The sequence below is a fragment of the Acomys russatus genome, chromosome 2, assembly GCF_903995435.1.
Source record: "Acomys russatus chromosome 2, mAcoRus1.1, whole genome shotgun sequence".
NCBI lineage: Eukaryota > Metazoa > Chordata > Mammalia > Rodentia > Muridae > Acomys > Acomys russatus.
In genome coordinates this window covers 70243016-70269602 of record NC_067138.1, presented here as the reverse complement: position 1 = coordinate 70269602, position 26587 = coordinate 70243016, and the positions used below count along the sequence as shown (strand labels likewise).

At 43.1% G+C, this 26587-nt stretch overlaps 1 protein-coding gene across 1 annotated transcript in view; it reads left to right on the top strand.

Moving 5' to 3' along the window:
* Positions 1–26587, top strand: part of Fkbp15 (FKBP prolyl isomerase family member 15) — a 57211-nt gene that overhangs the window by 27198 nt on the left and 3426 nt on the right. Inside the window, exons 12-26 of the mRNA XM_051162826.1 lie at positions 1334–1441; positions 3035–3137; positions 4004–4110; positions 7987–8101; positions 9895–10004; positions 10849–10956; positions 11894–11988; positions 13154–13256; positions 16924–17095; positions 18591–18727; positions 21260–21415; positions 22340–22492; positions 23301–23420; positions 24005–24112; positions 24381–25096. Of these exons, the coding sequence (XP_051018783.1) occupies positions 1334–1441; positions 3035–3137; positions 4004–4110; positions 7987–8101; positions 9895–10004; positions 10849–10956; positions 11894–11988; positions 13154–13256; positions 16924–17095; positions 18591–18727; positions 21260–21415; positions 22340–22492; positions 23301–23420; positions 24005–24112; positions 24381–25096 (2411 nt within the window). The remainder of the gene's footprint in view (positions 1–1333; positions 1442–3034; positions 3138–4003; positions 4111–7986; positions 8102–9894; positions 10005–10848; positions 10957–11893; positions 11989–13153; positions 13257–16923; positions 17096–18590; positions 18728–21259; positions 21416–22339; positions 22493–23300; positions 23421–24004; positions 24113–24380; positions 25097–26587) is intronic.

The window sequence follows — 26587 nt, the reverse complement described above, 5'->3', positions numbered from 1 at the left end:
CATCTGAATTAAAGGCATGTGGCCCATAGAAAATGATCTAACTTTTATAATCCTCAGATTCTTCAATGTTACGGCAAAAATAATTTTCACAGCCCCATTAACAATTCCTGTGAGGATTAAAGATATTCATAAAGCTCTAAGTACAGAGCCTGTGTCAAGTTGTTTAGTGAGCAGGAAAATGCACTTCCATCTTAGAGATGCCATTTATTGCAACAGGAATGGGTTAGGGGTTAATCCTTGGCTTTCTCTGTTACTTATTCTGTATGACCTTGAAGAACTTACTCTCTTAAACAGGTTTATTTCTTCATCTGTAAATTGTCATAAGGAAATGAGCACTTACTAAGTTTTCAGTATTATAGCTAGCATATTATAAATGCTTAAGAAGCACTGTTCACATTATAATTGGTGCTAATATAATTTTATGTTGTGTGTATTTTATCTCAAAAACAATACTACCAATCTCCCCCACTATCAAAGGTGTGTGTGGGAGAGGGATTGGAGAGCACTCATTTACCTGAAAGAGTAGACATCTTGTACTTTCAAACTCTCAGAAGGATTGAGGCTTCTTCATCCACTGACTGACTCTGAGCAGGTCACTGATTTTCTGTTTCCCCAGTGGTCAGAGGAGAGGACCAACTGCTATTTCAGTAAAGTTTGGATTAGACTGCTTTTAGGAAGGTTGTAAAAGATAGTTTGCTGCTGCACTACTTGGTCCATGCAGGCTCTGAGTGTGCTGCAGGTGGACCAGAGAGTAGACAATGAACTTCAAGTTCAGCAAGGCCTTCCCTACTGCTGGGGACAGTAAGTGATGGGTGAAGCCAGGCCCTTCCTCCAGCCCTATGCACATTCAGCCACAGCAGGAGGCACTGCATACACAATTGGTCTGATGTGGGTAAAAACTCTTCTAAACCCAGGAAGATAAACCAAGTGTGCATTTGCACTCTCATTTTACATTGGGGACCTTGGTTTAAAAGAGACCGTGCGTATGAAAGCAGTCCATTCCAATCTACAAGGACTGAATTTTTACTGTTGATATTATTAATTGTATGCTTCTATACATGACATCTTTAATTCTGACTCTCTTTTGGGGGGTGTTGTAGGGATTGCGTGTGAGCTGAATGTGCACAGGACACCTTTCTTGTCATTACTTCCTCAGTATTGTATTTACATAGTATTTGCATTGTAGTTGGTTTCATAAATAATTCTTGAGTTCTAGAAGAAATGGCTTCCAATAAATAATAGAAAAATTAAAAGTTTTGGCACAAGGCAAAGAAGTGCACCTGTTTGAAAGCAATAAGCCTCAGCCACAGTGATGTTTGTACCTTCTCTTTAGAGTCCTGATACAGTCAAGGCCAGGCTGATCTCTCGGATGGCTAAAATGGGCCAGCCCATGCTGCCCATCCTTCCACCACAGCTGGATTCCAACGACTCGGAAACTGAAGTATGTACCCTTCACTGTAGTAAAATGTGTAGTATGGGTACCGCCGTCTTCTGTTTCTTTGGTTCAAATAAGTGCCTTTGCTGCTTCTAACCCAGAGCCACTATTTGAGATCAATGTGGTACATGCCCTTTACTGTGACTAGCCCATCCCCGAATGGAGATGAGTCCTTCACATCTGACCAAGAACTTGACTGATTAAAAGTGATTTCATACATCAGACACAAGAACTAGACCAAGAGTTTGGTTAGTGTTCGTGTACTGGGATCTGGAATCTACATTGTTCATACTCTTTAGCTGCCTGTCTGGAAGTAATAAATCTGAATCATGTTGTGAACAAAAAAATCAATCTTCAGGCAAGAAGATTTGCAGCCCATAGCAGGTACTCTATTCTATTTTTTTTTTATTAGTTTCCTTTACTCTTTAAAAATTTTTACTTTATTATTTTTTATGCATATGGGTGTTTTGTCTGCATACATGTCTACAGGTGCTCAATTCTTTTTCCTTTGAGACTGAGTCTCTCACCATGTTGCTTGGCTCATAAATCCTGGGTTCAAGTGATTTCCTACCTCAGCCTCCCTAGCATATAGCACTATAGGCATATGCTACTGCTTTTGACTTCCATTCATGTTTGTTGATTGAATGTTTAAATCAATTTTGGAAATACTGGTCTTTATACTGATGCTGTTTAAATATCAAGCTGTTAAATTTTATGACTTTATATAAGATGTTTTTCCATGTTGGTTCAAGAATTTTATTGAAATCAAATCTACCATTCCCCCTTCCTAGAACCACAGCAAGCACATAGTCACAGGAATCATGCATCAAGACTTCCTGGTCTTACATGAAACAGGAATGCAATGCTTGCTTAGAGTTACAGCATTTTTTTTTATGAACTTTAAAAAATATTTTAAGAATGACCAGGCATGGTGGCACACGCCTTTAATCCCAGCACTCAATAGGCAGAGGCAGACAGATTGCTGTGAGTTCGAGGCCAGCCTGGTCTACAGAGCAAGTTCTAGGACAGCCAAGGCTACACAGAGAAACCCTGTTTAAAAAAAAAAAAAAAAAAAAAAAAAGCCCAAACAGCAAGCAACAACAACAAAAGAATTAGGGCAAACATCCAAGATGGACATTACCAAGGCCAGCTTGCTAGTGAGGTGCTGTGACTCCTACTCTGCCCAGTGTCTGCAGCTGCTGTGAGGTGGCTTCTCTGAGGTCTGTGAAATTGCTTGGCGGAAGAGGAGAGGCTGGGCTGCTGCTGACTTTCCTTGTAAGAGATTAGATCAGTCGGGTATTGGTGTGTTTGTTTTGTAAAACTGTCAGTTTAGCTGCTTGAAATGATAAAACACTGACAGTTAGAACATCTGTAGAAATTAACTAATTATTAGATGTGATTTATAGGAATAAGGGCTCTTCCTCTCTTGCATAATTGAGTGCTTCCTTCATACAACTCATATCCCTGACTCCTGACTCCCTGCCTGCCTTTCCTTCCTCTTTCTTAACTTGCAGTCCTGTCTTGCGAGCAGAGTTAGAGACAGCCTCTGTCTTCAGCTAAAGCCCTACACATAGTGACCAACTCTTATGTTTCTTTCAGGATGCAACTGTTCTGCGAGGAGCCGGCCAGTCCCTGGTGACACCGTCGGTCCAGTCTTCTCTTCAGCCAGCCCATCCGGTGTTACCACAAATGGCCTCACAGAGTAAGAAAGGGACCTCTCAGCGTTCCTTAGATTATTGGCCTGCTTTGTTAGTGCTGGGGTGGGCTAGGCACTAACACTTGTTGGTTTGTCCTCGAATAGAATACTTTTGGACTCAGATGTGTTCAGCCTGTTTGTTGTGATTTCTGCTGTGTTGCAATGTCCCCTTGGGAAGGGAAGTCTGTGCTCAGCGGTTGAGACATTGTATGTGTTATTTGCACTTGTCAGCTGACGGGATCTGAGTCAGATGCATGAGGGAACATTGTTTCCATCCATCCTGGGAGGCCTGTGGCCCTGTTTTGGGATGAATCGAGGAAAGCGGTCTGGTTAAAGCGGGGCAAAGTCAGCACACTCCTGACTTAGGAGTGTGAAGGAAAGTTTCTGCAAGGCTGACTAACTGATAGGAATGCCCCTGATTGTGGAGAGGCAGAGATCCAGCAGGCTCAGAGAACAACTGTAATTCATCGTGTGCTATCTTTAGCACCCACAGTAGCCATTCATTGCCCTGTATGTGCTGCGTGTGACTTAACATCTCTGTCACTATTAGATAAATCTTTTGGAATGTATAGAATACTGGCCTTCACTAGCTAAGAATGTGGTCAGATAGCATCTGAGGTCTGAAACTGAGACCTTCTGCCTTTCTGGAACATTGCTACCTAGTGTATTTTAAAAGTGTCTAGATGTGTGAGAATGCCATGAAACTGCTAACTGTGTAGGAACGTAGAATTTGTGTTCCTATCCCATGGTCAAATATATTTGGTTCCAAAATAAATTATCTCTTATCTCCTTTGAGGTGAGAATTGTTCTTTTTTGCATTGACACAAGAAGCAAGCAGAGATAACAGTAAAATGCATTGATATTTATCTTAGCACCTCAACCATCTGCTTCTGGGCTCCAAACACCGTCTGCTGCCTTGATGCAAGTTGCACCCCTTGATTCCCACTCAGCTGTATCTGGAAATGCTCAGAATTTCCAGGTAACTATGTTTTAATTAATTAATTTCTTATAGTCTTGGCTGACCTGGCATACTATCTATTTATCTGTCTGTCTGTCTGTCTGTCTATCTATCTATCTATCTGTGTGAATATATATACATATGTGAATATGTATGTGTGTGTATATGTGTATACACACACACACACACACACACACACACACACACTTACATTTTCTTTTCCAGCACTTGTTTCTTCCTCTGTGTCTGGCTGGTGAATCTTCCCACTACAGATTCCTTCCCAGAGTTCCTATCTCTGCCAGAAGCCCTGCCATCCTCTCTTGCCTCAGCTCTTGTTGGTTCAGCTCTTTATTAAACCAATCATAAGGTGTTGGAGGGAGTGTTTACAAAATATGATGCCAGGTGCTGAGCAATTAGAATAATAAAACCAAAGCCTGTAATCAGATCTCTGCCATTACAGAAATCAGCATTTGACTATACAAAGGCAAGCTTTATACATTGCACAAAAAGATCACCCCAGCATTCTCCCCCCTTTAGTCCAATAAGAGAATCTTTCTCTAACATAAATAAACTATATACAATAAGAACAATTATAAGAACTATCAGGTAAGCATTACATTCACAATGTCCAGTCTATTTGTACTTGACAACCTTGGAGAAAGTACTCCATTATTTATCCTATCCTGGTGAGTCCAAAGTTCTGTACCTAAATCCTTTCTATCCTAACTTGCTTTTATCAACCTAAAAATATCTTTTTAGACCTAAAACATTTTTTAATCCTAAACAACTTAAACTTTTATGTCTCTCAACCTTATAAATTTTACATCTCTTTTGTGAGTTTTTTTTTTTTTCTGAACTTGCTAACAAGGAAAATTGTAAGACTAACTTTCTATCTAGTCTTCAACCCCATCAGAGACCTGAGAAGGAGAAATATTTCCTGAGTAAACAGGAAATGCAGAGCAGGCAGCTCCCAAAACTGTAGAAATGACAGAGACTGCTAGCTATAACCATATGGCCTTGCCTTGCCTGCCCAGCTCCCAAATGATGACATGGACACTTATCATATTTATTATTAGCTTTGGGCAGATGCTGAGCTGTTCTAACCTAGCAAATACTGGCTTGGACTGTCCTGCCACGTGGTCCTTTACCTTTCTTTTCATTCTTAGTCTTTTAGTCCTTGCTACTTTCTAAGTGTCTGGCTGGGGACTTCTGCATCTCCGGTTCTCACCTGAGAACCCCTCTCTCCGCCCAGAAGTCCTCCCTCAGCTACAGGGCATTCAGCTCTTTATCTGACCAATCAGAAGGCGATGAAGAACAGTGCTTACAACATACTGAGACAGGAGATGCTCATAATAATGACAATACCAACGTCGGCTTGTAGTCAGATCTCTGTCAGCACAGAAATCAGCATTTGAATAATACAAAGATAGTCTTTACACAGTGCACACAAAATCACTGCAACAGCCTGCTGCCTGGACAGTCACCCTGGAGTCCTCTGCAGTGCTGGAGCATGCATCTCTTAAGTCTACTGCTGGCCCAGAATATCTGACAGACTTTTCTGTGAAGCCGGAATTATAAAGGATTGGCCTACCTTGTCTTGGCAAAATTTGAAAGCCAACTTCCTCTCTGTCTTGCTTGTCCACAGCTTGGACCACATGCTGTCAGCATTTAAGCAAGGCAGTTTTTTGACTAGTAGCTAACTTTGCCACATTTGAAGCAAACTCCATGTGGAGGTTCTTTGGTGCCCAGCATCTTCTTTGAAGTAGTATGGTGCTGACAGGAGCAGGCATGCCTCATTGTTTAAAAAAAAAAAAAAAAAAAAAAAGCCTTTCTTTTATTATTAAAACATCTTTAAATTACATATTCTGTAGATCCCTGATGTGTTTGAAGACTGCCTATCTATCTGTAGTATATCTGAGTAAGCAAACGTTGCTTGTTTCTAGTTATTTACTATCTACTTAACTATGAAAACATCAACAGGAGTCTAAGTAAGGTTATTTCTGTGATTAACTAAACTAGCTTCTAACAAGACTGCAAGTTTGATTGTCTAACTACTAACTTGCATTTCTTAATTATCCTAAAGAGTTTGTAATAGTAGCTTTCAAAAGGACTAGAACTTCACATTGCATTTTTAAATGAGTTGCATAGGTACACTACCTTAAACAAGAGTTGAAACATATAAACGGTATGTTGTAGTAAGAATAACCTTATATTTCTATCAATATGTAAAAATATATACCAGCCAGGTGTAGTGGTGCATGCCTGTAATCCCAAACCTTGGGAGGCAGAGGCTGTGAGTTCAAGGCCAGCCTAGTCCACAAAGCTAGTCCAGGACAGCCAAAGCTACACAGAGAAACTCTGTTTCAAAAAAACCAGTAAAACAAAAACTCTATAACAATGTAAAATATTTGGCTTGTTAGCCGGGCATGGTGGTACATGCCTTTAATCCCAGCACTCAGGAGGCAGAGGCAGGCTGATTGCTGTGAGTTTGAGGCCAGCCTGGTCTACAAAGCGAGTCCAGGACAGCCAAGATAACAGAGAAACCAAATTTGGCTTGTTGATGCTCTTTAATTTAAGAGTAGATTGAATAGTCTACCCTTTTATCCTGTTATTTTTCTGTATCCCATTTTCTTCTTTTCATCCCTTCTCTCCACCCTCTTTTTCCCTAGCAGTAGATAAGAGGGAAAGAAGGATAGAGGAAAGAAAAAGAAAGAAATCCCTGGATCTAACCTTCTTTGTCTTCTCCCTGACCAAGACCATTAACAACTTGCACCTGCCCCCCCACCCCACCCCCCGCGCCCCAGTGATGACAAATATCCATCACCTATCGAATAGCCAAAAATACCCACTCCACCCCTTGGGAATGGGGTGTCATTCTCTTAAGATTGCTTCCTGCTATCTGGGTGGGAAGGCATCTTTTGGGGGCCCTAAGAAAATTGGGATATTGGCCAAGTTTGGGAAATAAGCTGAGTTTTCTACTGGGAAAGAATGTCTCTCCTTTAAGTGACAGCTGATAGTTATTGAGCATTTGCCTTCTGCTAGGAACTTAATTTGCCAGTTGTTAGGAGCTTTGTCTGTATTGCCTCATTTAACTCATATAGCAAATCCCTGTAATAAAGCAATACATCTTTTTTTTTTTCCAGCTCAGAAAAATGAGATCTCCTGGCCACCTAAATAAGCATTAGGATTTAGCAAGGGTGCTGGATATGGTGGCATATACCTGTAATTCCAGCATGAAGGAACTAGAAAGAGGAAGATCAAGCAAGAATGGAAGGGCATTCCCAGCTTTAGAGTGATTTTGAGGTCAGCCTGAACTACATGAAACCATGTTTGAAAACCCACACAAACAAAACAGAATCTGAGGGTGAGCAATGGATGGCTCAGCTGTTAAGAACCCCCATATTTGGTGGTTAGAAACACCCCCACATACATACTCGTACATACCCACACATCGACACACGTGGATGCAGGTTTGTTTTTGTTTTTTTTTTTTTTTAAAGCTTTTAAATTAAAAAAGAACCTAGCAGGGGAGAGACATTTTGAGGAATCCAGGAAGCTGGCTGGTTTAGTTTGGAATTTTGAAAAACATCTTTTTTTTTTCTTCAAAAGAAACTAAACAGGATTTGCTTAGTTTTAAGTTTTCTTTAAAAATAGGCCTTATAGTAGGAAGTAAATTCCCACTTCATTAAATCATATTGCCAGAGGACTGGGTAGTGATCCAAGATTCCTGTTCCTCAGGTTTTGCGTAGGACTGGAGTGACCAGGTACCATCAAGTCCCATTGCCAACTACCTAACTCTGATCTTATCATTTCCAGCTTTAATAACTTTAAGCGTCCTCCCTTTTTATCTGCTTTATTCTATCATAGGAAACTAAGCAAGTAACATCACTTTCTCAGCCCTATGCAGGTGTGCAAGCCTACGCGTATCCCCAGGCATCCTCAGTTACCTCGCAGCTACAGCCTCTTCGGCCCTTGTACCCAGCGCCACTGTCCCAGGCTCCCCACTTCCAAGGTATAACTTTCTCCTTCCAGCTGGGCTCTCATCCTTCACATTCTGTTTTCATTTTTCCTCCAACAGCTCTCTACCCTTTCTTTCTTTCTTTTCATTGTTGGTTTGTTTTAGCAGCTTGAGATGTAATTTATATAACATATAACTTCAACATATAATTGAAAGACAGCATCTATGTGGGCATACATTTGAATGTGCACTTATATGCACCTGTGTATGTGTACATGGAGGCCAGAGCAGGACATTGGATGTCTTCTTCTATTGGTCTGCAGCTTGTTGTTTTGAGACTAGGTCTCAACCACTTTGGGTAGACCCGCTACCCAGGGTGATTTCAGGACCCGGCTGTGTCTCTCCCACAGTGCTGGCGTTACTGGTGTGCACAGCCATGCTGCACTCTTTTGATAATTGTTTTTAGATCAGTCCTGGGATTCACAGTCAGCTCCGTGATCTGTGGAGCAAGCACCTTCACTGGCTGAGCTTCCCAGAACCCTGAGGCTTTTGTTTTTTAAGGAAACGTTCAGATTCATGCATCTATCACAACAGTCCATTTTTAGAACATTTGCATCTCTCCCAAAGGCCGTTTGTGTCCATGTTCTAGGTCTCTTTCCTTCCATGCTCTCCTACCATCCCTTTAAATTCTTCTGTTAGAGTGACAAGGGCTTTTAGCAGGTAATGAAAGAGCAAACACTGGCGGGAATTGGGAGGAAGCAGGTGGAGTGCATTGAATGACTCAGATGAAAACCGTTTTGTTAAAAGTGTAAATTACAAAATCAATTCACTTTAGTAAAAATGTCAAGCAATACAAAATGGGATAAAGTGTCCCCTCTGTCATTAACCTGCTCGTAGGAGAGCGTCTCTCACAGTTGCTTGGGTGATTTTATGCACTTGAGCAAGTGTAGGTGTCTTTTGTAAACAACACAAGTAAAATGTTGATGCAGGTGCTGCCTTCCTGCGGTGGTGTCCTTTGCAGCCTGTCTTTTGCTTGGTAATCTCTTTGGTAAGAGGAGGCAATTATATCCAACAGCCTAATTTGCAGGTCTGCTGTGGGAAGAGCTTCCTAAATGCAGCCTTTGTCTGGAGCCCTGACCCCTCTCCATCTTTGAAACATTTTGTATCCCTCCAGCCCGACATTTCCTCTGGCTCACCCACCTCTCCAGCCACTGTTCCCATAGACACAACCGCATATTTTCATCACCAAAAAGTTAATACTATTTTTAAGGTGCTACCTTTGTACCTTGTACATGGTCTTTTTTCAACACTTGAAATCATCGCCTTTAAAAAAAATGTTTTTGAGACAGCATCTCATGAAGCTCAGGCTGATCTGAACCCTGAATCTTCTGTGTGCCTTGTGAGTTACAGTCATGTGCTACTATGTCCATATTGCATTTAAAGTACTCTATTGTAATTATTTGTTTATATGTCAGTTTCCCAGATGTAGCCCACTAAGAGCTGGAGCCATATTTTATTCATGACTGTATTCTTGGTGCCTGTTCAATACCTAGCATGTAGTTGAGTGAATGAGGAAAATGTAAGTGTCGGGAGTATAGTAGTCCAAAATGGGTGCACTTGGACCAGATCCTAGGTCTTGAAGCATTTTGTGTAATATAACTTAATTATTATTAGCTTGGGAGCATTTTGTCTCTATTGCCTTTTCTGTGTCTTCTCACAACAGTGTGACATCACCTATCATATTTCCTCATACATGATCCTTTCTTTCCTCTGCTAAAACTGCCCTTGACATTTCCACACATGGTTTTCTCTTTCCAGGTTTATAAATTCCTTTTCATGTTTTTTAGGATCAGGTGACATGATGTCTTTTCTCATGACTGAAGCCCGGCAACACAACACTGAAATTCGAATGGCAGTCAACAAAGTCGCTGATAAAATGGATCATCTCATGACTAAGGTGACTGAGTCAGAGCTAATGCTCTGTTAAACATGGTGCAGTTGCGCCAGGGATGGCTTAGCAGGTAAAAGCACTTGCTGAACAAGCCCAGCGACCTGAGTCCTGAAATTCATAGAAGAGAGAACTGACTCCTGCTAATTTTACTCTGACATTCTGCGAATGTGCCATGGTACAGGTGTATATGTCCCGTACTCACACATACCATATGTACACATGATATTAGACTATTTTGAATAAATAGCTATGGGCATAATGAAGACACATTGTTTATATGTATAAAGTTGTAATAGAGAAATAATAGAGGGCTGGAGTGACATTCTATGGTTAAGAGTACTTGCTGTCCTTGCAGAGGACCCAGATTGTCCCCAGCCCCCACATGGTGACTCACAATCATTCATAACTTCAGTTCCAGGAGACTGATGCCCTCTTCTCATCTCTGATGCACCAGGAACACCCATGGTGCACATACATCCTTGCAGGCAAAGTACTCAAGATAAAATAAAGCATACGATAAAATAAAGAAGTCTAAAAACATTTTAAAATTTTTACAAAGAGATAATACATTAAAATGTTAAAGGGGACAGGAAATGGCAATAAGTAGGCTATAAATAGGAGCGGCCACAGCTGTAAGAAGAAAACTCCTTGGTCTCTCATGTTCATAGTTCTTAGTTGCTTCCCTTGAAGAGTGGTTGTCTTTGGGATCAAGTCAGCAGGAGAAAGCAAATTTACATTTAGATATTGTCTCAAAGTTTTTAGCTCCCTCAAAATAAATGATTGGTTCTTGGTGAATTCTGTTTCTCCACTTAAACATGTCCACAGGGTCTTTCTGGCTTCCCTTTTGCAGGTTGAAGAGTTACAGAAGCATAGCTCTGGCAATTCCATGCTTCTTCCTAGCATGTCTGTCACAATGGAAACAAGCATGGTTATGAGCAACATCCAGAGAATCATTCAGGTGAGGAAGATGGAGAGCCTGGCATGGCCTGCAGGGCTTGTCCATACTCCCTCCTCAGATGTGCCATCCTTTAAAATCTGTGCCTCAACCCCAGAAATAGCATGTATTGAAAACTACAGTTGGAAAAACCATAATGGCTTAATTTGGTTCTGTGACTTATACTTTCATTTTAGTTATTTTCCTTGTTGCTGTGGTCAACTACCTGACAAGAAACAACTCCAGGAAGCAAGGTTTACTTTGCTTCCTAGTTTGAGAACATACAGCCCATTGGGGCAGGTAGGAGTGGTAGCAGAGGATGAAGCAACTAGTCTTATTGAGCAGAGAGCCAACAGGAAGTGGAACTTGGCTAGGAACCCTTAAGAACCACCCCTGGTGACCCACTTTCTCTAACTGGACCCCATCTTCAGTCCACCCCACGCTGAGGATCAAGTATCCAAACACATGAGCCTGTGGGTAACATTTCTCATTGGAACCATAAGTATCTCTATTATACTGTACACTGTAATAAGCTATGTTATACTGTATTCTACATGTCTATATGACTTACACTGTATGTAGTCAAAAGCAACATTACTTTCTAGCCCTATTTTGAACTCTCACTTCATTTTATGCTATCTCAGTCCTCAGCCTATCTGGCATAGTGATTAGAATCCATCGGGTATAATTTGACTTGTTACTTTAACAGTTACATCTGTGGGGAAATAAGTCTTAGTGTTTGCTTCAGAATGTGTTCCCAAAGCCACCCATGGGTTTAAGATATTGTGTTGTAGAGTTTGGGGATACAGTCTTTATGGCAGGGAAGGCATGGCAGCAGAGCATGAGGTGGGTGGTCACATTGCAGCTGCAGCCAGGAAGCAGAGGGTGGATAGGAAATGGAACTTTCAAGACACTGGGCACTTTTAGGACACTTACCTCGATGCTGTGTATTTGGATTTAGGAAAATGAGAGACTGAAACAGGAGCTCCTTGAGAAAAGCAGTCGGATAGAAGAGCAGAATGACAAGATTAGTGAGCTCATTGAACGAAATCAGAGGTAACGGTAGGGGCAAGGCTGGGTAGGGTGGACAGAGGGTTTAATGTGTATTTGTCCACCATGAGACACATTTCTTGAGGCAATATATTAATCACAGTTTTCTTCTATGTTTCGTTTCGTTTTTTGAACTTGAGGACCTTGCACAGACTAAGTACAGAATACCTTGGAGCTGTAACCCATTTCCCACCTACGCTTTTCAACCATGTCTCTTTCGGCTCATTGTGTGAATTACTTGTTCTACCTTCAGTAGAAAAGCTGAGGTGGCTGTGGTTGGTATAAGACCCACGTGTGTTTGACTTTCAGCTCTATCCTTCATTTGTGTGGCTTTGGGTATTTTCTTTATGTATGCAGGCCTAGCGTTCTCATCTCTGAAAATGGTATTATGTAGAAAGCTGGGTCCACTCTCCTCTTTGCTGTGTGGGCTATTTTATCAACCAGAACTCAACCACAGCCTCACTAATTTCATAAAACACAATCATTTGATAGTTTTTAGTGGATGCTTCTGGGCTTTGAGGCGAGGAAGAAAGGTAAACTGATGGTCTCAATTCATTTGAAAATGTTATTTTTTCCCATATTTCTCTTGCCCAGTGTTTTTTGTCTCTCACATGGCAGGACTGGAAAAGTAGCTTCTGATTTTCTCACCCTCTTACAGTCTTCTTACCCCTTTTTCTTTTCTCCCCACCCTCCATTAACACACACCCTGTGAAAGTTTCCCTTCTTTATGCAGAGTGAGTCATCTGTGGCCCAGATTGCTATCTCCTTGGTCACTGCAGATAGCATGGTTAATTTCTGCAGATTTCAGGAAAGCAACATGCTTTCAGATTGCTTGGCTTTTTAAAGATTTAAAAAATGGATATGGATGTTTGTTTGGGCTTGTGTTTCTTTGCATCATGAGTGTGCATGCCCTGGGAGAGACAAGGCAGTTGGATCCTTTGGAACTGCAGTTACAGATAGTTGTGAGCTACCATGTGGGAGCTGGGAACTGAACCTGGGTCTTCTTCAAAGACATCAAAGGCTCTTAACCTAGGAGCCATCTCTCCAGCTTCCTTCAGATTGTTTCTGATGAAGGTGTGGAGCAATGCTGTGAGAACTGAGTGGGTTGTCTTGTGCCTGTCAAACACTCAATGCCTCAGAAATGTTTTCTTTGCCTTTATTTTTGTCTCAGGTATGTTGAGCAGAGTAACCTGATGATGGAGAAGAGGAACAACTCCCTTCAAACAGCCACAGAAAACACACAGGCAAGGGTATTGCATGCTGAACAAGAGAAGGTAAACTAACTGGGCAGAGGAAGGCTCAGGGCAGGATGTGTGGAGCTAAGGGATAGTCCTGCACATGCGCTTCCCAGCTTCTATGCAGCAGGATGTTGGCCATCTTAGGGAAGAGACCTAGAAACCCTCCAGAAGATTTTCATGTATTAACCACCTCTACATCTGTTTAAATGTTTTTGCAGTAAGTTGACTTAAAAACAATGATTGAACCAGGAGGGATGTTGCCCACGCCAGGCCGGGTCTTGCTGTCTCTGCCTGTAACTTGTGGATCAGATGTTAGCTCTCAGTCACTGCTCTAATACCATGCCTGTCTGCCTACCTGCTACCATGCTCCTTACCATGATAGCGGGTCAATCCTTTGAAATTGCAAATTAGCCCTCAATTAAGTGCTTTTCCCCCTCTAAGTTGCCTTGGTCATGGTGTCTTCACAGCAATAGAACGGAAAGACAGTGAGCTGTCCTCAGGTACCTTACACAGCCCTGTGCTGTTCTGTCACTGTTTCTTTTCATTGCCACTTCATTGTTTCTTGTGGCTGTCTACTAATGACTTGGCCTGGATCTTCACTGCCCTCCACAAAATATGCCTTACTATCTCTCTTTTCTCTGATTTTATTTTTATTTTTCCTCTCCTTTTCCTTTATTCCCCCTACCCCAGGCCTACTGGGGTATCCAAATATACTGTTTATCCTCACTGTTACTATTCAGGGATAAAATGATGAGTATAACTTAGTCTGTAGACCAATGGTTTAGGTACCTCAGACTCTTGGGAAACTTGATCAGAACTTGAGCATATTTTGAAGCTCACCTCCTGGGCTTCTAATTTAGTTTATGCAGCCAAGATAAAACTTTTCCAACACTCTCCTTTATTCCAGTACCTACCCAGGTGTAAGAGTCATTTCTTTTGTCATAGTCTTTGTCATAGTCTCTGGATGTGGCCTCTGGATACTTTTGCTTTTGCTTAAAGTTCAACATGTGACCCTCATGTTCAATATTATGTTGTATGTGCATGTGTTCACAAGTATGTTTCAATAAAACTTTATTCCCCCAAACAAGTAATGGTCCAATTTGCTCATGAATCAGTTATAGTTTATCAAGCTCTTACTTAGCTTGATAATCCACTTGTTTTTTTTTTTTTTTTTTTTTGCATTTTAAAACTCCACAGATATCTGGCACTGAGCCTAGCAGGTGTCCTGAGTGCAGTAGCCAAACAGCAGGAGTAGAACAGGAGCCAAAGTACAGCTAACCTCTGCCTGCTGCCCTTTACAGCCTAGATTGGCTCCCAGCTGATGGCTAGGGTGCCATGTAGTCCACTGATCACCTTTATTTCAGTGAGACTTTTTATGCCCTAACTGTCCCCTGGTAGTTGTTTTTTCTTTCTTTTATTTTTTAAAAGGTTTATTTACTTATTTATTTTATGTGTATCAGCATTTTGCCTGTATGTATGTTTGCATGAGGGTGTTGGATTCCCTGGAACTGGAAATATAGACAGTTGAGAATTGAACCTGGGTCCTCTGGAAGAGCAACCAGAGCTCTCAAATGCTGAGCCATCCCTCCAGCCCCGGTTGTTGTTTTCCCCCTTGTTTGTTCTTGTAGGTTTTCATTATGTAGCCCAGGCTAGCCTCAGACTCTCCAGCCTCCTGCTCAGCCTTCCAGGTGTTGGAATTACATCTGCTACTGTCTCTGGATGATATACTTCTTTTTTATGTTTGTTGTTTGAGACAGGGGGTCATTATGTAGTGTTGGGGCTGGGATCATGCAAATAATGAGGGCAAGACCACTCAAGTCAGAAATAAACTAGAAGCAGCTTCTATTCACCACAGGGAGCGCATCTAACAGGCTAGGGATGAAGGTAGACTTGAGAGCTGACACTGCAACCCTGAGGGGAAGAAGTAGGCTCCCTTTAAATCATAAAACCACAACCAGATATCCAGGGCATGATTAAGAAAGAATTTAGTCCAGGGCGTGGCGGTCGCAGCAGCGGAAGATTTATTTAAGTTCAGGATTAATTAACTTTTCAACATAATTGTCTCATTTTTATCTGCTAGCTCTGACCTTGCTGTTTTACCTGTAATTGAAGTGAATCTAGGGCAAAGGTCATTCAGCAAAATGGGTTACATATCTGAAAATGGGGGTAACTCTGGCCCTTCCGTAGTACTGGCTGGTCTGAAACTAGCTCTGTAGACCAGGCTGGCCTTGAATTCAAGAGATGTGCCAGCCCCTGCTTCAAAGTGCTGGGTGAAGGTGTGCACCAACTTTAATGTACTTTAATAAAGGGAGATCAACAGTTCCCGTCAGGAGGCAGATCTCTGCCTCCAAACACTGCTCAGAAAAGTATGGTTAAGTGCTCAGTGAATGTTTGGTAAGTGAAACTAAGAATCAGTTTTCGTATGAAGTAATGACTCAAAGCAGAAGAGCTGTTAGAGGAACTGAGAACAAATCAAGGCCCAGAAGTTAGAAAGGACTTGCTCAGGCCTTGTTTCCAACACTGGCCTCTCTTACCAGCGTGCTGTCTTTGCTGATGCTGTTTTCCTGCTTCTAGCATCATTGCTTCCCTGTTTTTGAATCCATGTTTCATTTCCCAGCTCTCCATGGGACATTATTCCAGGGTAGGAAGCAGCGTCCTCCCATTACCATGTTGGTTTCTCCTGAGTTCCTTTCCCCTTGGCATGCCCTATCCTGACAATTTTTTAAATATAGTGATAACATCTATAAACATCTATATGCACACACATCATCACATGTATTCTTTTCCAACTTATAAAAGTTGGATCTGTTCATTCTAGTAAAATAAAAAAATAAACCACAAAACCATAACACATAAAACACCAAAGATAACCATAGTTAATATATTACTGTTGTCTTTGAGTATGCATATGTGTTTATGTGGAAGTGTTTCTGTGCTTCTGTAGTAGGCCTTTCTAGGCAGTAGGTTCCTGTTGTATTCCATGCCACTGAGTGTTTTCTTTTCTTTTCTTTTCTTTTCTTTTCTTTCTTCTTTCTTTCTTTCTTTCTTTCTTTCTTTCTTTCTTCCTTTCTTCCTTTCTTCCTTTCTTTGTTCTTTTGGTTTTTCGAGACAGGGTTTCTCTGTGTGTAGCCTTGCCTATCCTGGACTTGCTTTGTAGACCAAGCTGGCCTCAAACTCACAGAGATCAGCCTGCCTCTGCCTCCCAAGTGATCAAAGGTGAGCGCTACCACTGCCCTACAATTTTGATAGCACACAGGATGAATGTTTCATATTTTTTACTTGCTTAAGTCTCTTCAGTGTTTTGTCTTAGTTTTGCATTCTGTTACAACTTAATGTTGCATTGAACAACCTTGAAACAAACTTTTGTTGTCTTCTATGGTACTTGCTTCTTTGTTTGCTTTTGAAACAGTTTTGTTACATAACAAAAAATTGCCTGAAACTCATTATCCTCCTGTCTCAGCCTCCAAAGTGCTGGGCTTTCAGCTGTGTACTGCCACATCTGTAGTATTTCCTATGAACATAATTTCGCAACAGAATTCTCTCTGAGCCCTGGTACTTTTTCAAAGCTTGATTTTAGCCCAGGACAGGTGGAAGGTATCTTTTTCTCCCTTTCTGTTTACCAATCCCATCAGCTTAGAGTTGGGGAGGTTGAATCAGCACTTGGATTCTGTCTAAAATGATGTCACCCTGTGTCATTGTTCAGGCCAAGGTGACAGAAGAGTTAGCAGCAGCCACTGCACAGGTCTCTCACCTGCAACTGAAAATGACAGCTCAGCAGAAGAAGGAAACAGAGCTGCAAGTGCAGCTGACAGAAAGCTTGAAGGAGACAGATCTTCTCAGGGGCCAGGTCAGCGGCCTCCAGGCCCACCTCTCAGGTGAGCTCTCAGACGAGAATGCCATTGCAACTGCCATTTACATTTAAGGGGTTAAATGGCTTGTTGATCGTCAATCCCTTTGGCATAGTGTTCACGGCACTCATGAGGACTGCGCATCAAGGGGGCTGGTGGAAAAAGCACATGATGGTTTTACATTAACAGAAGACACCCCATCCCCCAATTTAGCTGTAATTCATGAGTTGCACTGTTTCTCTGAGGAAATACTGAGCACATGACTGGTGGACTCTGAAGAAGCATTTCCAGCTGTGGTTTCCTCTGGAGAGTGGATTGCAGTACTCCAGCTTGGACTCAAGGCCCAGAGTGCTGCCATAACCACAGTCCTGCTGGCTACTCGTCCGCTCATTCTGTTTGCTCTTCTCTTGGAATAGCTGTGTTTAGAGTGGTGTAGCCATCACTTGGTGTGCTCGCCATCAGTAGTGATCTCTAGTCCTCTACAAAATCGGCCACTTTCATAAGTTTCCGCAGCGTTTTCTAGACCATTTGATCTTCTTTTAAAATCTTTTATCTCTTAGTGCATTATTCTGATCATCGAAATCACCTTATAAATAAATATAATGTTTATATTTATTTATAAAAATAAAGCATCATTTATAAGTCTGTTCTTCCCTCTAGAATACAAGTCCCTGAAGGAAGCACAGTGATTTATTCTTTGTCAAACGCCTTTCTCCATATGAGTTACTTCAGTGCCTGGCACCAGGGAGTGACGAAGACATGCTGCTTAGCTAGCTGGTGAACGCCAGCGTGTTGACTCTATTCTTGGTGTAGAGAAACCAGTGGGCTGGGACAGAGTCAGCAGCAGCAGAATGGGTAGAGGCACACTGCCCTGCCTGTGTCAGAGTTGCTCAGAGTTACTGATAGCATTGGGAAGCTGGGTCCTTGAAGATGCTTCCCTTCTCTTACAGAGCAGTGCTTGGCCCACCTCAAGCAAACATACTGGACAATTTTAGATTTGAATGTTATGTAGATATCTCAGCTATGCTCTTGTAGTTTCCCCTGACAGTTTCTTGTGACAGTTACTTTAAGAGCCAGTTTTCAAACAAGTTTTAGTATACTATAGTAAAAGATAACCCCCACCCCCAACCTTATTTGAGAAAGGATATCTTGAAAGCAAATTCTTGGTCAAATGTCCTATCTACCAAGAAAGCTGAGAGTCTTACCCAGGCAATGGGAAGGGACCAGAGCTCTACTCAGCAGAGATGCCCCATGTGTTTGTATGGCACAGGAAATAGAATTATGAGTGACCAATGTTTAGGGTGGTCTCTGACTACTCAGAGAACATTCTCTCATACTTTGCATATGTAGAAGGAGATGTATACATATAGAAGTTACCTTTTTCACAGTTAACATGGGTTGATAGCAGAGTCGGTGTAGGGCTTGCCAATCCATATTGCAGGTTGGGGAGCCTCTGGGATGCCACATTGTCCACTGCAGAATTCTGGTCCTACAATCAAGTCTCCCTTCTTCTCTGTCCTAGAGCTCCGAGAAGCCTCTGAGCAAACACAGTCCAAATTCAAAAGTGAAAAGCAGAACCGGAGACAGCTGGAGCTCAAGGTGACATCCCTGGAGGAAGAGTTGACTGACCTCCGAGCTGAGAAGGAGTCACTGGAAAAGGTGAGTCCCAAAAGCCACGTTTCCCTTGGAACCAAGTGACCAGGCAGAGCTGATATCTAAACAATCATGTTTTACTTTTAAACTTTTTAGTAGTGTGACTGTATTAGAAAAAGTCAAACAATACAGAAAAGTATAAAATTAAAAAGTTGTCTTTAATTCCTTCTATAATTGTATGGATTATAAATATCAACCACAAACAATGCATAAACCTTCTAGAGTACTCTTTATATGCATAAAATATTACATATCCTCTTATATAAACATGCACATAACATTTCTAAACAATATTGGGCTCATATTTAATGCTTTTAGAAGTGTTGACAAGGCTCTACTCACTCCTCCTGCATAGTAGCCTACAGTGTAGCTGTCCTATGCTGGATCACTGATACTTATGTTTTTAGTTTTTCATTTCCAACAGCTGTGGCTCTTCTCAGACTGAATAGCTAACTGGTTGGTTGGTTGGTTGATTGGTTAGTTTGGGGTTTTTTGGCAGTGTCTCTCTATCTAGTCCTGGCTGTCCTGGAGCTATGTAGACCAAGGTAGCCTCCAGCTGCTGCCTCTGCCTCCTGAGTGCTTGGATTAAAGGTGTGTGCCACCATGCCCAGCAGCTGTGTGTGTGTGTGTGTGTGTGTGTGTTTTTTTTTAATAATAAAACTTTCATATATTTCATGCCTATTTCTATTTCTCCTGTGAATTCTCTTTTTGGAGCCCTTTATACTCGTTCCTATAGAAATATTAAGAGTGCTAATCCTTTTGTTTTGTTTTTTTGAGACAGGGTTTCTATTGTAGTCCTGGCTGTCCTGGACTCACTTTGTGGACCAAACTGTCCTTGAACGCACAGCGATCTGCCTACCTCTGCCTCCCAAGTACTGGGATTAAAGGCGTGTGCCACCATGCCCAGCTTTGCTATTCCTTTTTTAGCTATACACATTGCTAATATTTTTCCATCTTAATACTTTTTTTAAATTACTTTTTTTTTTTAAAGACTTAATGTGCATGATGGAACATGCTATTAATCCCAGGATTCTGGAGGCAGGCAGAGGCAGGTGGAGCTCTGTGAGTTTGAGGCCAGCTTGGTCTTACATAATGAATTCTAGGGCCAGACTAAGTTACATAATAAGACCCTGTCTCAAAAAACAAAAATCAAACAAAAAGGCTGTGTGTGATAGAACATGCCTTTAATCCCAGCCCTCGGGAGGCAGAAAATGGTGAATCTGTGTGGCTGTAAGTCCAGCCTCTTCTACATAATGACCTCTAGGTCAGTCAAGATAACATAGTAAAACCTCATCTCAAAAAAAAAAAAAAAATTTATTATTATTTTGTGTGTGGGTGTGTATGTGTGGGTGCCCCCAGGAAACCAAAGAGGGTGCCTGATACCTTGGTGCTTGAGTTACAAGTAGTTGTAAGCCACCCAACGTGGGTGCTGGGACCCAAAATCAGGTCCTCTGGAAGAACAGCAAGCTTTCTTATCTGCTGATCTGTCTCTTCAGCCCAATTCCCCTAGCCTGCTATTTTTGAGTCATGCATTATTTAAAATTTTAATATCAGGGTAATCACTCCATTGGACAAAGCAGGAACATTGCTATCTTTTTCTTTGTTCTAGAACAGTTTAGTATGAAAAGAACAAAGTGTTACTGAGGGTTCAGTAAGCCTCTAGTAAAGCTATCCTACCTGCTACCATTTTAAGAGGTCAGTCTTGATCTGTGGTTACAATTTCTTCTTTGATTTTTATCACTGTGTGTGTGTGTGTGTGTGTGTGTGTGTGTGTGTGTGTGTGTGTGTGTAAGTTGAGATCATAAGAGCCAAAGCATGCACACATGTGTGAAAATCAGAGGACAGCCTTACGTGGCAGTCCTTGCCTTCTGTCTTTTTTGAGACACTCTCTTGTTCCCTACCTGGCCTGCGAGCTTCCAAGGATGCTTTTTCTCTACTTGCCCTCTTGCCATAGGAGTGCTGAACCCATGGTCTGCTTTTATATGGGTTTTGAAGATCTGAACACAGGTCCTTACACTTGTGTGGCAAGTGATTTACCCACTGAGCCATCTTCCTAGTTCCTCTTTCATTTTGTTGTGCTTTTTAAAGTAATTTCTTCTGATTTGGGGCCATTTTCAGTTTTTCCTTATTGTAGCCACAGTGACTATCCTTACAATATTTGACTATGACTTAAGGCTTCTTATGATAAATTACAATTTATAACATTTCTGGATGTATTTTAAGGAACATTTCATAGGATTACCATCCAAAGAGACCATGTTCATTTATTTTCTCACCAGCCGGCCAGATGTGTCTGCCTTCTTGTACTCACACTAACACTATGCTGTCCCAGCTCTCAGTATGGCAGTAAATCAGTTGTCTGCTTTTTGCCTGTCACAGTTTATCTTGGTAGCAGGGATGCAAAATATAAAGGTGTGTGCTCACGCAGAGGGTGGGGGGATTAAAAAGGAACCGTTCCTAGAATGACCCACTGAGGTCATCACCACCACCTGTCCACACTGTTGAGCTATTGCTGAGGGTGGTTCTCTTGTTCCTAAGAACCTCTCAGAGAGGAAAAAAAAATCAGCTCAGGAGCGTTGCCAGGCGGAGGAGGAGATGGATGAGATTCGCAGGTCACACCAGGAGGAACTGGACAGGCTTCGGCAGCTCTTGAAAAAGGCTCGAGTGTCCACAGACCAAGCGGCTGCAGAGCAGGTAACAGGCATCTGGTAATACAAGGAAGCTGTGAGGGACACAGAGAGAACACAGAGCTTCCACTTACCCTTAGAAAGGCGTTTCTTATGGCTTATACACCCTGGGAGAATAATGGAAATCCTGACAACCAGCAACAGCCCCCCCCCCACCCCCAACGTTTAAGTTATGCCTACTTTGGGCCTGGGGACATGACTGAGGAGGTAAGAGGGCTTGCCACTGAACTGCACCACTCCATTGGGAGAAAGAGAGGAGCACCATGGCAATCCCCTGGGGAGTGTGGCGGTGGAGAGGGGAGAAGCAAAATGGTGGAAATGCAATCAAATGTTATAGAACAGTCGGCAGGGTGGAGGTCTTTGCGGTAGTGTAGGCTGTTTAGATGGGTAGGGGACTAGATGTCCTTTGAGGTAGTTGACCTTTGGTGGTAGATTAAGGGAGGTTCCTGGTAAACAGAAACCCTAAAAAGAAAGGCTAAAGAAAGTTTTCTGTTTACCCAGCCAAAGTCCTGTTTAGAATTTGTCACCAGCACTGCCAGTTTAGGGGCCCACTTTGGACCTGACACTGTGCAAACATAAGGACCTAAGTTTGAATCTCCAGCACCCAAGTAAAATGTTGGGTATGGCTACATGCGTACAGTAGAGACAAGAGGATGACTGAAGCTTGCTGGATGCCAGCTAAATTCCAAGTGCATTGAGAGACACTGTCTGAAGGAAGTGAAACAGCGCGTGGTAGACTCTGATGCTACACACATAGAGACTAAGAAGGAATAGGACGCTTTTAAAGTAGTTCAGATCATTTCAACAGTTGTTTTCTACGCAAATGGGCCAAGGGTCTTTAAATTCTATAGTGAATGGCTTCCTTGTTGTAAAGGGAACCCCATCCCCTAATTCTTAATCTCCTACACATGGTTATTGTTTATCTTGGCAGTTGTCTCTCGCACAGGCTGAGCTGCAGAGCCAGTGGGAAGCAAAGTGTGAGCATCTCTTGGCTTCTGCAAAGGATGAGCACCTTCAGCAGTACCAGGAGGTGTGTGCGCAGAGGGATGCCCACCAGCAGAAGCTATCCCGCCTTCAGGATGAGGTAGCTCTTTCCCCGAATCAAAGACCTCCAAGCTGGGGGGGTATTAACAGCTATAAAACACAGTCAGGCTAGTATGTCTTTCACATGCTTACACATGTGAAAAAACACAAAACAGCCAGTGTTCCAGGACTTGTTTCCCACTATTTGAGCCTTCATTAATTAAGCAAACATTTACTGATCATCAGTTTGGCTCTAGCCACTGTGATAGAGAAAGGGCATGCAAAGGACTCTGCCCTCAAGAATCACATAATCACAAAAAACAAAAACAAAAACCAGAGATAAGTAATTAGGTGCTCTGTGAGGACATGCTTAAAGGAGCAGAGGCAAGGACAGTGGCTGTGGTAAGGTATGTGGTGGAGTGTGGGGTATGGTGGGATACTTACATGTGGGAAGAGAGCCGAGAGGTGACGTGGAGATGTGCTATGAAAGTACCTTGTCTGAAGTGCAGTTCCTCACCTTATCCAGTTAAAACCCTTTGACTGGGAATGCTGAGAGGCAGTCTTGGAGGTGAGTAGGTTGCTGAGTGTGTATGTGACTACCGTCCTTCACACCAGCTTGTTTTTGCTGTACTCTTGACCTCATTGGGAACAAGTCAAAGTATCCTTGATGGGAAGGGAGGGTGAAGCTGTGACTTGATTGTTGAGGAAGAAGAGTAACCTGCATCAGCTGGTCTGGCATGAGGATCAAGGCTAGGCCTAGCAGACCCAGGTGAAGTCAGGACTTGTGCACAGAACGGTTCTCTTGTGTTTCCTGACCACCACTGTCATCCAGGTTCCCAAGGCCACAGCCCCATCTGTTCATTTTACAGTGCTTAGCTCTCCGGGCGCAGGTTGCAGCCTTCACTGCACAGAATGAGCACATCCAGCAACTGGAGAAGAATAAGCCCCAGGCACCTACAGTCAGAGCTGCCACTGACCCCTCAGAGAAGGTGAGCTGGCATTCATAGCCTCAGCAAAACCTATCACATCAAGGCGGTGAATGTGCTTATCAAGCATTCAGAAAACACATGATCCATATGTGATGCTGACAGTGTTTTTCCAGCTTTATTGATACATCATTTGTCTGAATAAAAACTGTCTCTTCAGAATCTACCATTCTGATAGCAAGTCAAGGAGACTCTTCCTCTGAAGCTTTGACAGATACAGAAAGTGTCCCTAAGTCATAGAGAAGAGTTGGAGGATGGGGCTGCACCAGCACCAGCATCTAGCATCCACTAATCCCTGTGGTCCAGGGGGAGCCACACAGCTTCCTGTGGTGCCCATAGTTGGAGTTACAACATATCAGTACATGATCTGTGGGCAGTCTTGCACACTTAGGCATCACTTGACTGGGAAGTCTCCTAGTTAGCCCTTCTGTGAAACAGGCTTGTCGTTTAAAACCATTCTCTCCATAGTGGCAGCTCTGTGTCACCAGCTATTCATGACCAAGTCCCTCCATAGAGCTCTAACTCTGTAATTTCAGTATCACTTAATGACTTGATTTTGGTAGCATGCATTTTTGATCTTGGCACAGGTCAAGAAGATCATGAACCAGGTGTTCCAGTCACTGAGGGGAGAGTTTGAACTGGAGGAATCTTACGACGGCAGGACCGTTCTGAGGACCATCATGCATACAATCAAGGTACAGCCACAAAGCTGTCAGTTCGTTCATTGGAATGGGCATTTTGTTTAATTACCTTCTAAGCACTCATACTTAAAAACTTACCCAAGACCATCCATCAGTGATGGGGACACTGATATGACACGTGCTGGATGGATGTGGCCAGCCTCTTCTGACAGGGAGAAGCAGTCATTTGAATTAGGTGGCAGCTGTGCTTCTGAGGACAGAGGGCCTGTCAGTGCACACTGTCTCCTTTTCAGTGCTCATCTCCTCCTTGGCTTTTGAACAGATGGTGACTCTGCAGCTGTTGAACCAGCAAGAGGAAGAGCAGGGAGAGCGCAGCAGTGAGGAGGAAGAAGAGAAGCCTTTGAGACCTTCCCTGGAGCAACCAGGCCCCGCCACTCCCGGGCTGTCTCCAGCACCCTCAAATGGGGAAATGCAGGAGGCCCCCAAGGTTCTGTCAGAACAGGTAGTAGGGGAGACTACTCCACTGCCTCCACAGGCTCTCCCCATGCCACAGAATGGTGCACAGACAATGAAAGGGGAGCCCTCAGAAGCAGAGGTACCCTCAGAAATCAAAGACAGTTCCCTTCCATCTGAGCCAGCTGACATCCCACCCCACAGAGTCCTGGGGCTCCCGACTTCAATCCCACCTACACCTCCAGGCCCTGTAACTGTGGATTCTGGGTGTGAGGAGACACTTGCTGCTGGCCAGAGAACAGTGCTGCCCAACAGCCTATTGGGAGAAGAACATGTCAGGGAAGTAGCCCCAGATGGCCCACTGCAAGGCAACTCCAGGAGACGGCCACTGACTCCAGACCCTGAAAAGGGGGAGCCATCATCCCTAGACCCTGAAAGCCAAGGAGGAGAACTTCAGTCTCCTGAGCTCAAAGAAGTGGAGGATGTCAATAGCTCTGGTCCTTGTGAGACATTGATGGACACAGAGCTTGCTTCTGCGGCTGAAAGAGCATCCCTCAGACACAACCAGGACTCCCAGGACTGCAGGTGTGTATCTGAACAGGCACAAGATGGCTGTCTATCTGTCTTTGAAAGTGGTCTGTCTTTCTCAGGGTTGCCATGAATGCTGTAATCGTTCATTTCCTCGTTGGTAGCTCTACATGCATGGCTCTTGGCATACCATGGTGGTGTGAGAGGAGCTTACAATCTAATGGGGAAGACAAATCATGTTTACATATTCTAACAGCGGGGTAAGTGCTAAGCAAAAGAAACTGTGCTAGTGCTGAGAATAAGGAGGGAGAATCTGTTAAAATAGGTGGCTAGGGAATTCATCTGAAAAGGTAGCATTTAAACAGTGATCCAAGGAGTACTAAGACTCATCCATATTGACAACAGGAGAGATTGCAGAGGGAGGAGTACACACAAAGGTGCTCTGGTGGGGTGGACACATCCCAAGGGACTAAAAGGAGCTAGTAGGGGACAAGTCAGGTAAAGCTGAAGTTGAAAAATGAAGGGGCCAAGACATATGCTATTTTGTCACTATTAGAGCTTGAATTTTGTACAAGTGCAATGAGAAGCTAGTAAGATTTAAACAGAAGAGTAACAAGTCTTGATTTATTAGCTTTAGGAATCGTGCTGACTGTATATTTTAGAGAGGCTAACATAGGCAGTAGACTGGAGGGGCTGACTCAAGGTGTAGACTGGAGGGGGTTGACACAGGGTGTAGACTGGAGGGGCTGACTCAAGGTGTAGATTGGAGGGGATGACACAAGGTATAGACTGGAGGGGCTGACACAAGGTGTAGACTGGAGGGGATGACACAAGGTGTAGACTGGAGGGGCTGACACAAGGTGTAGACTGGAGGGGATGACACAGGGTGTAGACTGGAGGGGATGACACAGGGTATAGACTGGAGGGGCTGACACAAGGTGTAGACTGGAGGGGCTGACACAAGGTGTAGACTGGAGGAGCTGACACAAGGTGTAGACTGGAGGGGCTGACACAAGGTGTAGACTGGAGGGGCTGACACAGAGTATAGACTGGAGGGGATGACACAAGGTGTAGACTGGAGGGGCTGACACAAGGTGTAGACTGGAGGGGCTGACACAAGGTGTAGACTGGAGGGGATGACAAGGGGTGTAGTTTGTAGCAACTAACACAAGGTGTAGACTATGGAGGGTGTAGGCTGTGGAAGGGATGACATAGAGAGTAAACTATGGAGGGTATAGAGTATGGAGGGGCTAACTCAGTATAGATTATAGAGGGGCTAATGCAGCAAAGACTGTAGAGGGGATTACACAGAGTGCCAGTCCATGAAGAATATAGGAAGAGGTTTATGTTTTGTTTTGTTTTGTTTTGTTTTGAGACAGGGTTTCTCTGTGTAGCATTGGCTGTCCTGGACTCGCTTTGTAGACCAGGCTGGCCTCAAACTCACAGCGATCCACCTGCCTCTGCCTCCTGAGTGCTGGGATTAAAGGCATGAAGATTTATTTCTCTATTATGTATAGTGTTTTTGCCTGCATGTACACCTGCATGCCA